We start from the raw sequence: 12482 nt of genomic DNA, 5'->3' as shown, positions 1-12482 counted from the left end.
AAAAACACCTGTTCGTTGTTAATTTTTTTCAATTTTTGCTCATCTGATGACTGGACACAGTGTTAGTAATCGTTAGTAATTGTTCCAGTAGGTTATGTAAATGTTATGAACATAAATTTTATGCAATTATTCCTATTATTATACGTCAATTGATCCCAGGCATCATTTACACCATTACCAATATTTGTATCCTATCTTCATATAATGAGTGAAAACAATCGCGATATGGGCCATGTCTCTGCTGTCACTGCAATACGCTACAAATGTACATGATTGCCTTTTACTTTACCAGCATCTGAGCATCACGTGAGCAGAGCGCATGCAAGCAACATGTTTAAATATATCCCGCGACAACCAAAAACTCTTGAGGGACAACCTTGTTGGGTCTCTTGGTTGTCTTCCGGACAACCCAAAAAACCTTAAATGACACGCACTTGCTTGTTGAAGACGCGCATAAATCACTAGATCATTAGATACTGTGAGTGTACTATGTGCTGAACCACTCTATGCCAGTACAGTGGACACAAACAGTACTGAGGACATAACATAACATAACCCTAGGTGGAATAATGTCATTTGATTGAAGGAACAATTCATGTTGGAGATTGACCTGTACCTGCTTTTTGTCCTCTTTTATGTCTGGCTAGCACACCTCTCCAGTAGCTTCCTTTACCAACGACCTTCACTCTCACGTATTCTCCACTCATTAGAGTAGTGTCACATGTGGGCCATCACGTCAGCTTGTGTTGACGAAAATCATAACTGCATGATCATCATTCGCCTGTCTTCGCCAGACCTGCAACATCTATCGTCATATTCATTACAGGGGCGGTTTCCAGAGGGGCGGGGTCGAGGGGTCCGGACTCCGGACCCCCCCTTTTTACCACAAAAAAAGAAAAAAGCATACCACCACGCACGCACGCACGCACGCGCAGCGCCGACGCACACACACACACACCTTTCTTATATTTGTCTCCCGTAAAAAAAATCTCTGCATTAGTTTCTTGATAAATACTTACTTACCTATATATATTTTAAACTTCGTTATCAAAAAACTAGAATGGGCAACAGACGGGTGGGGGTCCGCAGGCCGTTCCGGGGAACACGGATCTTGATAGATTCTTTGCATTCTTAGACGATCTGAGCCGGATATACCGCGCAAGCGCGAAATAGACCGCCACCTGGTGGGCGGGCCTTTTCATCCCAAATCGCTGCTCTGTCAATACTCATTTAACGCTTCTGTCAGATCGGACCTGTTATCGGTTCAATCTGAGGAGTGTGCTGGCGCTATCCAGAAACCTTATCGGAACTATCCACGTATGGGCGAGAATAACATCCAATGGTCGTATTGCTACTTTTTTTTGTCGTTAGGCTCGTTAGCTTTTCTTCTAGAAAAGCTGATTTCGAATTTATTTCATTCCAACGCCGCTTGGAACTTATTCTCGTACAATATCGCTACCACTTAGTGGCGCGACGAGGCTCTCTTCCGAGCGGATTCCCAGAGAATTTTCTTAGAATTGCCCGCGGTGAGAAATTCTGACAGCTCCACTACTATAACTTTAGCTTTATGCCGAAGAGACTTGCCGACATTTAACGTCCGTACCAGTTCTAACTGGAATGTGACGTCGCCTGTTTTCATTATCCGTAGCCATGTTCCTTCTCTGTCACGTACGTCGCGAGGTTTTTATGAACCTCTTGACCCCTCGCCGCTCGCATTTCTCCTCTTAGGCCCGTCTTTGCCGTTCTTTGCATATATTTTACATGTACCAGCCACTGGCAGCAACATCAGCCCGCACGTACAGCACACACTGATGATCAGTTTGTTTAGACTGCGACACTTGCCACAGCGGCCAACATTAAGACTCGGTTCATTACTTCCACACCTACGGTACGAATACTTGTTTACCTACAAGTACATGTTACAATAGTTACTACTAAGCTACTACTACTCAGACTAGGTAGTAGTAGTCCAGGGTCGACACTAACGCTAGTCCGTTAGTCCGAGACTAGTAAAAATCAGAAGGCAACTAGTAGATTCCCATTTAGCAGTTAGTCCGCGGGGACTAGTATATTTCCCGTCACCTCACGCGTCCCATTTCCCATCGATTTTACGGCTGGGCAGGCGTCTCTTCATCCAGCATCCAAAGAGCTATATATAAAACTCCGTCCCATTAACCAAGTTTTTCCCCCCCTTCTCTAAGCATGCTAGACCTACTACGCAGTACAACACATTGTTAAAAGAACAGAATGGCGACCAGGGAACCCAGTTTCTATGGACCTCGATCGCCTTGACCAGCTGTTGACATTAGAACAACGCGTCTGATTGTAGACAAATAACGCAACGCTAATCAGTTATGTAGCTCTCATAGCAAGCGTATTTACTCGCAACCCACATCGCATGGCATGTGTTACTTGAAGAGTTGTACAAAATAGTCAGTGAAGTAATTCAGTGGTACATAATTATCCAAATAGTTATAACTACTAACATCAAGGTTGTCTATGTGGGGGAAGTAATTTTGGACGGCGTCGCCTCCACTTTCCAACGTAAATCCGCAGGAGCGGGAAATAGAGGCCTAGCGTGTACGCTACTGAATAGACGAAAAAGATGCGTGCGTTCCAGCCAGCGTGGAAATTCGTTTCATTACCGATGGCTAGAGTATGACACAGCCAAGGGTATGACCTGTTTGGATGCAGGCTGTCTATGTCTGGTAGTTTTTCACCGGCACTACAAACTATCGTTTGCGACAACTGTTTAACGCGCATGATGCTTCCGAGGGGCACACAGAAATCCTAGCAAAAAAGAAAATGCAAGTTACCTGCCTGACGAACACAGTGGGAGCGCCCCAAGTGACCCAGAATTGAGATTGAAATCGGTGTGTGGCCATCAAAAGAGGTGATAAAGTGCACACGCACTGGCACGTGTACGTGCACACGCACGCACACGCACGCACGTGTGTACGTGCACACGCACCCACGCTACCGCCGCGCACGTTGTACGTGCACAGTACGCGCACGCACGTGTACGCTGCACACGCACCGCGCACACGTGTACGTGCACACGCACCCACGCACACCGTGTACCGTGCACACGTACGCCACGCACCTGCTACATGCACACGCACGCTAGGCACGCCAACTGGTACGTGCATACGCACGCACTGTGTACGTCATACGCCACGACGTGTAACGTGATACGCAACGCAGCGTGTACGCTTGCACACGCACGTCCGCCAGTGTACGTGCACACGTACGCACGCCCGCACGTGTACGTGCACCGCACGCACACCACACACGTGGCCCCACACGCACCAACGCACGTGTACGTTTGCACTTGCCCGCACGCCCGCACGTGGTCGTGCACACGCACGCACACACCGTCGTACATGGCTTGCACGCACGCACGGTACGTGCACAACGTGTACGTGCCTATTCACGCACGCACCGTGCTACGTGCACACGGCACGCATGCACACGCACTCGGCGGCACGTGTAGGTGCACAAGCACCCAGGCACGCGTGTCGGTACATGCCCATCCGCACGCACGTGTACGTGCTACGTGCACGATCAGCTTTCCTCCCAGATCTGTCTTTGCCCACTACTTCTGCAACTCTGATTTTCAATTCATTACGGTTTTCCCTTCGTAACCTAGCACCGCCATTGTTTAGCAGTGATACGGACAGTGCACGCGCCGGCCATCTATCTCAGCGATTAGTAACATGGTGAACAGAACCCCATTTAGAAATGCAATGACTACTTGCGAAAAACGGGCAGGCCCCTACACCGATTCACGTCAGCTGTGCCAGTTGACAAAGACCAAGGGCGTTAGACTGCTGGCAGCACTTACCTCACCGACAAGGCCTTCGCAGACGGTTCATTACCGCGTCAGCCGATAAACAGGCGCGGCGGAACAGTTGTAGCTATAATGAGGCCAAATTCTTTTCCTGTGAGTAAAGTGACGGATCACAGATTTCTCATCAAGTAGGCCGAAATTTTATTTTCGAAATTAAAATTTATTTAATTTAAATTTTTCCATCTTATGGATCCATATCAAGTTACATGCTATTTCTATACAATTGAATGTATTTTACAAACCTTTCTGGGGACACCCTTGTACCACTGCGAAGAGACCCCCTGTATCCCCTGCAGAGAAGGTGGCGGCCTCCACCCTCCTACGCCACCTACCTCCCCGCAAATTCACACAATGCTCGTCGCTTTGCGCCTAGTAAGAGTCCTTCGGCAGGCACTCAGTAAGAATTTGGTCAAGGACTAGTATCATTTTTTCTTTACTCAGTCCTGTGGACTAGTGAACTAAATGGTTAGTGGTCTTAACCCTCGGTCAGTATACTAATGTTACCAGCCACTACTAGTATAGTACTAGTACACTACCAGGCCGCAGGAGTAATCAGTCCATAGTAATAATGAACCTAACTCTGTTACTAGCTAATTAACTTCACTAATAATGACGAACCCCTAACCATAACCGCTAACCTTATTATATTGACTATCAATATTACTATCTTATATTGATGTAATGACATTGGATTTTCATTGCCCATGCCACTACATTGGGGCCCATATAATATTGGGAGCCATGTTCTCTATCCTTTGGACAACCACTAGTACTACAGGATCTACTACGACTCGCAAAGAAACGCTCTTTTTGCTAGGGCTTTAGAATACCTAGTATACATAGCACACAGGCCTTGAAGCGTTTCAATAACAATACGAATGCTAACTAAATACCGAAACTCTATTTTTACTCACGACAATTGTTTTAATGTTTCCTAGTCATGGGCCTACCCTCTTTCAGGAAGGTTTTTCGAGGTGCAAAGGCTACTATTATAGACTGGACTCGGCTCCCAACCTCGATTAAGCCATGAGTGACTAAGTAAGCGAGAGGTGCCGACGAGGTGCCAGTCTATGGGGCTATAGGCGGTGCGGAGCAGGCGGCGACTGCCTTCTCCAACTCCTGTACGAGGCCTCGCCATTTGGAACGTTGCACAAACGTCTGCAGGCGTTTGCAGGGGCGGGAAAGAGCGCGGCTTAGGTGTTTCCTGCACTTCTGACAGCCGTTTCCATTACCTGGGGCAAGCGTTCTGGCGATCATGTCAGAATTTCGACAGTCTTTCTGCATGACTTTCGGTTGACACAGCCTCGGTTCCACGAACAGATTACTCGGTTAACAAGTTTTTATAACAACCGTGACACATGTTCACGTTCCCAATGTCTATCCCTCTGATGTCCCCACTAAATCTGCGGACTGTTCGCATGGGCAGCGATGGAATCCGTGGCGCCGCCAATTCATTCGGCTCGGCACGGTGCATTAGCTGAGCCAGCGCTGGCATACTGTCGTAGGACGTTCGCCGCGGTCGCGCGCGGCGCCTTGCCGCGGAAGCTGCGCGCAAAGATCTCGCCGCTTCAGCGCTTCGGATCAAACATCTCCTTCGCAACCTTCTCTAGTATCCGTCTCATCTGGAAATCAAATTACTGCGACAAGGCTCGGCTGGCGCCTGCCCCACGCTCCACCTCGCACCCCCACACCTCCCTCAGTGGCTCCTTCCAGAATTAGCCACCAATTTAAAAAAACAACCTAATACTACTCACTAGTACTAGAGCTAGGTATATCTATGGTGGACCTAGCTCCAGGAAACGGTATTGCTAGGGTTAGAATACCCTTATAGAGGTAGAACCCTTAGAACCCTTAGAGGTAGAACCCTATTCTTTAGGGTATTACCTAGGTCTATACACAATAGCTCCAGGAAACGGTATTGCTAGGGTTAGAATACCAATACGGAATACCAATATTGGAATCGGTCCACGTGGTGGAATATTCCAATAATACCAATATTGACAATACCAATACACCGACCAATAGCTCCAGGAAACGGTATTGCTAGGGTTAGAATACCCTGACGTATTGACGTACCCCGGTGTATTGACGTGTTGATGTTCAATTGATTGTTCAATACCCCGGTGTATTGACGTTAGTCACACAGCCTGGTCGGGTTATGGTGGACCTAGTTCTAGTACTATAGCCCGCGTACAGTTGCCGCTGGCCTGTAGGCGGGCTATAGTACTAGAGCTATGCCTATGGTGGACCCGACGCCACCTTGTGCTCACCTCACCTGTGCCACTGTGGCTGTGATAATATTAATAATAATATTAATAATTAATAGGCCTATCACTATCAGGAGTAAGATAGGATCCTATATTATCTTACTCCTGATAATATCGTGGCACATGGTATAGCGTTACGATGTAAATCAAAACCATATAATATATAGAATACAAACTCTAAACCTATTCAGATATCCAGTATTCTATACCTGTGATCAAAACAATAAGCCTTGACGAGCCTTAGATCGATTTACCTGCAATTTGTAAACAAACTATTTCTCGCGTAAGTTGACGAGCAAACGCTCGTGCTGCCGTCTATAGGCTTACCTGTTGACCGAAGTACATTTAGTAATACCAAAGATAATACACTAAAAATAGATTTAAAAACACATTGTACGCGGCTGAATCCGGGCTGATTAATAAATAATCAGTAGTTTTGCTTTCATCTTTTGCTTCATCTCATTGTTCATTTCATAGCATGTAGAAACTTTAATACAGTTTTGCTATAATATTTGTTACCGGTTTACGGAAGTGGCGGACGAAAGTATGTGACCTTTTCACCCCAAGATGTCAGCTACCTGTGTCAAAAACAATGTTTTCAGTTCTCACAAACTTTTCTATTAATTCACAGTGCGTAGGGAAAACTACAATACACAAACATGGTTATAACTATACGTTTGAATGTATTTTGTTTGTTATTTGCATTAGTTTTGCTACTGTGCTTCCCATGCCACTCAGAGACTCCTGAGGCTGAGGCTGATGAGGATAGAGTTGAAAATGATTGCGAGGATGAAGATTGTGTTATGCATGAAAAGTTAAAATACACGAAAGGTGATCATCTGTTAGTTTTATTAGCTTATCTGACATAGTCATAGTAATTGTTGGTGTTGTTGTTATTCATTAATCCTCCTGCTACACGAGGTATAAAGACAAATTTCCATGTAATTATAACATCACCCTAATACATTACATACTTAATTAGCACATACGATTGGATGATAAAATAATTGTTTTGGTAGGCCCCTAGTAGGCATGCAGCTTGGGGAATAATATAGCTATACTTTAATTCCCACGAATATCAATAGACAGTCAACCCGAGAATCATATTGGTGGCTGACACGTACACGAGGGTTAAAGCCTCACAATGTGCATCCAAACGCTAATTTCTACAGTACTAGACTAGCAAATACTTCGTTTATATATATATATAGCATTACATCCTATATATCATTAACTGGAGTACTATAGATTAGTTATCTTGGCTGTTTCCAAATAAGTATCTTGAGCACAGCTTACCTGAGATTCTTTGCTTGTGCGTTTCCCTGCGGCAGATGAATGGTCAGACGAAGCTTCCCATTTCTGCATGTCTGCGTTATTTTGATCTATCGAGACATCGTCACCGCTACCGGCTGCTCTGTTTTTTATCCGTGTCAGTGCTAGAAAGGCATTCTGAGCAACATCCGGACGACTCTTCGCAGTGTTTGCCGTCGGTACGCCTCCCAGAGGGCGCCGCTGCTGGGATCCCGCCTCGCTGCCGTTCGCTTGTTTCTCGTCGCCGTTCGGAATCACGACGTTGGAGTCGACGATGCGAACACGCTTCTTTATTCTGGGTTTTGTTGCAACAGCTTCCCTGACGATGTTGTTGCCCCTGACGACGCCGGCTTCCTTGACGACGCCTGCTTCCTTGACGACGCCGGCTTGCTTGGCGACGCAAGCTTTCCCGCCGCCTCCCACGCCGATGAGCTCGCCGTCATCGCTCCTGCCTCTGCTGCCGACCTCGACACGTCGTGGGGCAGCATCACATCTCCCGCTCGCCGCTTCTCTCGCTCGACCCGCGTGTGAATCCTGCTGCTGCTGCTGCTGCTGCTGCTGCTGGTGCTGCTGCTGTTGTTGTTGTTGTTGTTGCTGCTGCTGCTGCTGCTGCTGCTGCTCCTGCTGCTGCTGCTCCTGCTGCTGCCGCTGCTGCTGCTGCTGCTGCTGGTGCTGCTGCTGCTTCCAGCGCACAGCAGCATCCGGCTGGGGGAACGCACCACCGCCACGCCGCGCGTCAACGTTTGGCACGGATTCCAAGATGGGATTGGACGGTTTCGCGTCGCCGGCGCTTGTCTTCGGTGAGTCGGACGCTGGCGGGGTCTGTTTGGCAACCTTCGTTGCACTGCTAGTTTCAGTTCTTCGCTGACTGAAAGGACGAAACGAATCGTTGGTATTATGAATATATATTGTGGAGGCTGAGCAGAAATTCAGGTTCAGCAGGTCTCACCTCCTTGATAGATCCCAAGACACATGCATTCATACCTGCACACACTCACCCTCACTAAGACCCACACACACACGCACGCACGCACACACATGCACGCACGCACGCACACACTCACCCTCATTAAGACCCACACACACACGCACGCACGCACGCACGCACGCACACACCATCACTAACACACATGCACGCACGCACACACCCTCACTAACACACATGCACACACACTCACACACACACACAAAGACACACGCTCATGCACTCACACACCCTCACTAACACACTCACACTCACACACACACGCACGCACACACACACGCGCACACATGCTCACACGCACACACGCTCACAGACACACACACACACACACCCTCACTAACACACATGCACGCACACTCACACGCACACAGAGACACACACATGCACGCGCACACACACGCTCATGCACGCACGCGCGCGCGCGTCCCTACCTCTTCTGCATTCCCTCGAGGAACAGTGCGATCTGTTTCTTGATGTAAGGGTTGCGTAGTATGCGTGCGACGGTCGGTCTGTCGTCCGGGTCCTGCCTGAGCAGCAGCTCGACGAGCGAACACAGCTCACGGCTGTACTGCTTCGGTGTCGCCGGCATCTACAAGACAGATCACTCGATGAAGCCACAATTAAAACTAGACAGAGGGCACTCACGGAGAGTGCATACCTCCGCGAGCGTGTAACATTTATGTGCTCGCTGGTGGCGGCTGCTGACTGACTCGCCTGCTGCTGACTCGCCGCTCACTGGTGGCTGCTGCTGACTCGCCACTCGCTGACTCGACGCGCTATCGATCGCGCGGTGGCTACACACACACACGAACACACACACGTGAGCGATTGCATGACCTCCGTTTGCGCGGAGGTAAAAATCTTTGTTTGCCCTCACCCGACCCAGGCTGAAAAGTTTGGGTTGTTAGGTAGGCTTTTTTTTAAGGGGTCTTTTTACAAATTCAGCATGTGGTGTCTACATGCTCGGGTGTGCTTGTGTGGAGATACCTTTTATGTTGAATTTTTGTTTTGCTTGGTACATGTAATGTATTGCTTACAGATTTATATAATGTACAGTGATACAATTTGTAAAAAAAAAAAGATCAATAAATTTTTTTGAGTCGGCCCCTTTTTGGCGGGTCGGTCGGGTGAGGACAAACAAACAATATTTTTATTATGGCCTGACGCGACGATCTTATCATATGCCTCCCTCGCTCCTCCCTCCTACTCCTAGTTACTTGTGTGCTTTACGTCCCCTTCCCTCAACCCGGGCATCCCTGTGTCTACACTGCTTCCCTCCTCTTTTAATGAGATACGTGAAGCTGTAAGGACGGGAACCTTTGATGATTAATAAAATATTATTTTTATTATTATTGCACTGACGGTGAAGAGGTTGCAAGCTCATGTTGATATATCCTTTCACAAGGTCTTAAAAATTATTTTTTAATTATTCTTATTAAATTATTATTTATTTTTTCCCCTGTCGTTAAATAAATATATACATGATTAATTAAATAGTCGATGATTATAGAGGATAGACGGTTGATTGTAGATGATCGATGAGGCACTGACCTTCCCTTGCAGGATCTTATAGACGAGAGAGTTCATGTCTCGCGCGTTGAACGCGTGTTTCAGCGTCAGGATCTCGTATATGCAGCAGCCCAGCGCCCAGACATCCGACTATAGCAACGAGAATTGTACAAAAATCACCGTCGTCATTTCTCCAAGAATCGCAATGATTTTTTCTATGCAAAGATACTCCCACAGCTTAAGTGGGAATTTTGCTGTGATGTGCCTATATCTAGTGTCTAAGAAGCACCTTCATAGTTTATAGCATCCTTGATGAACGTTGACATTATTTTCTAGATATTTCTGCATGTTTGTGTGCACGCGCACGCACGCATATGGTGCCATTTTTAAGAATTCCTACATGTCTATGCACGTATAGTCACGCCCCGCGCGCACATGTGCACGTATACGGAATACCGGTCAAGGTTTAAGTGACGGCTAACGGAACGCTCGGAGACCTTGTGGTTGTACGGTTTGTTGGAGAACAGTTCAGGGCTCATGTAGTACGGTGTTCCGATGAGAGTCGTCGCCATGTCGCTGCCATTGTCAAGGACTCGCGCGATGCCAAGGTCACCGACCTTGATGATCTTACTCTTCGTTAGGAAGATGTTCTGAGTCTTCAGGTCTCGGTGCAGGATGTAGCGTTCGTGTAGATACTAGAGAGAGAGAGAGGACTGGGATCAAACCAATGCCATTGTGGTACATATGGCACAACCGATGTGCGAACTGTATCGGGAGTAAAACCTTAGTTGGGCACACCCGGTAGGTCTGGGCTGCCCCGCCACCTGGTGTTAGGTAACGTAGTTATTTCCGCCATTGTTGTTGTTGAAACCACGCGGGCCCATTTTTAGTTTCTACTTGTAAAAGTGTAGAATTTGCTACTTAGAGAGTTTGTCCCTGTACTAGAGGTAAGCATATGTATAGAACACATTGTGGTGCAGATGTTTGAGGGGTTTAGGCCGATTAAGCACCCGGCTAATTACTGTATAAGGACTTATTTGTCCAATCTGTCAGAAACTGGGCGATGTGCCCTTCTGGTGTCTAGCTTGAGAACAAATTATTCAGTGTTTTCTTTAGCATTCGTTAGTGGCACTGTTTAGGCCCTGTCGAGTGGAGAAGTCATGTCCTGAGTTAGCTGTGGTATTGTTTAAGGACATTTCCATAGTTTTAGGCCCCGTTTGTGAAGTTGTAGGTGCATTTCCATGCCTGGCCACTGTAAAGTCAGTTCTCGTAGTTATCACCAGGTGGCTGCACCTTCCGGCATTTTACTGTTTGGGACTGTATGGATTCTTGTGATTTGAGAACTGATTTCCTGTTAGTAATTTTCGGTTTATACGTTTGTATTTCTAGTTTACGTGACCAAGAGAGAAGTGAACAAAATGTAAAGAGGAGGTGATCATGTGATCCAAATAAAACCATCGTTTGACTGGACTTGACCGCCTTCCTAAGTCTTTCTCGACGGGTGCCGTAACACGAACCACTGTATACACCCGAGTGATACAACCATGCCACCATGGATATCAGTGCTAGGACTGCTAAGCTCACATTGTTTGTGCGTCTGTGTGTATGTGCGATCGACAAAATGATGATCTTTACAAAATTTATAGCTAAGCATCGTTTATAAAATCTCCTATTCATTACTTATGATTTTACGCAACTTTACATTCTCTGTTAGTGTTTGGTGGCTGGTATGTGAGGTGGTATTTAGCCACTAATAGATTACCATCCGACTCAGCTGTATATCTTACTATTAATGCTAATTTTGAGTTGTCCGACAAGTTGAATCACCTGTAGTGCCATGGCAATCTGGACGAACCATTCAACGGCTGCCCTTTCCTCAAGCAAGACGCCATTCTGTTGTTTCAATCGTGTATAGAGGTCTCCACCTTCACAGTAACCCATAGCAATGTGCAAATAGCCATCGTCACACTCAAAGGAATCCTATCAACATACAAAGAAAATGTCAGTTTAATATTAGAAAGAGGAGAATATTAATTGGATATTAACAAGTTTGAACCAGGGAGCTTAAAACAGAGAGCGTTGGACCACCTACTGTGATCGACTTACCATTGCATATTGCAAGAACATCTAAAAAAGAAATGGACAAACCTTGTAGGACACGATGTTTGGATGTTTAAGCTTTGATAACAGTTTAGCTTCTTGCTCTGCCGCTTTTCTCTCTCTGTGGGATGCAGTCTTTAGGTCCATTCTTTTAAGGACATACTATAAATCAAGGAGAATATATGACTTGTCAGGGCTCAATTTTAACAGTCGTCCGGTCGTCCGTGACGACTGGATTTTCTCTCGGGCAACTAAAATTGCTTCCGTGGTTGTCCGGTGTCCAACCTCTATAAAAATTGTATATTCATAATGCGCGCGTTCATTTTACATACGGCCAGGGTTGCACAATACGCTGCAAACGTACATGTCTAGACGACAGAAATAGAATAGAAGTAGAACGCTCGTACACAGCCGCTCAGCGTTGTGCGCAGCATCGCCAGTTTCTCACAACTGTCACGTG

The 12482-nt window shown here is 46.7% G+C and overlaps 2 protein-coding genes across 2 annotated transcripts in view; one reads left to right on the top strand and one right to left on the bottom strand.

Annotated features, from left to right (window-relative positions):
• Positions 1-6681: 6681 nt before the first annotated feature.
• Positions 6682-12482, top strand: part of LOC106809158 (protein O-glucosyltransferase 1-like) — a gene marked incomplete at its 3' end in the record, with an annotated part of 17431 nt that continues 11630 nt past the window's right edge. The window contains 1 exon segment of the mRNA XM_014812141.1: positions 6682-6948. Coding sequence (XP_014667627.1) covers positions 6777-6948 — 172 coding nt within the window.
• LOC106809159 (serine/threonine-protein kinase Nek4-like) lies at positions 10086-12211 on the bottom strand. The gene is made up of 3 exons (XM_014812142.1): positions 12071-12211; positions 11750-11902; positions 10086-10617 (listed from the first exon to the last, which is right to left on the bottom strand). Exons 1-3 carry the CDS (start codon positions 12167-12169, stop codon positions 10327-10329), a joined length of 543 nt encoding a protein of 180 aa, XP_014667628.1. The 5' UTR covers positions 12170-12211; the 3' UTR covers positions 10086-10326.

The sequence above is a fragment of the Priapulus caudatus genome, unplaced genomic scaffold, assembly GCF_000485595.1.
Source record: "Priapulus caudatus unplaced genomic scaffold, Priapulus_caudatus-5.0.1 Scaffold332, whole genome shotgun sequence".
NCBI classification, from domain to species: domain Eukaryota; kingdom Metazoa; phylum Priapulida; class Priapulimorpha; order Priapulimorphida; family Priapulidae; genus Priapulus; species Priapulus caudatus.
Note: the sequence above shows the minus strand (reverse complement) of the source record. Positions and strands in the feature narration are given on the sequence as shown.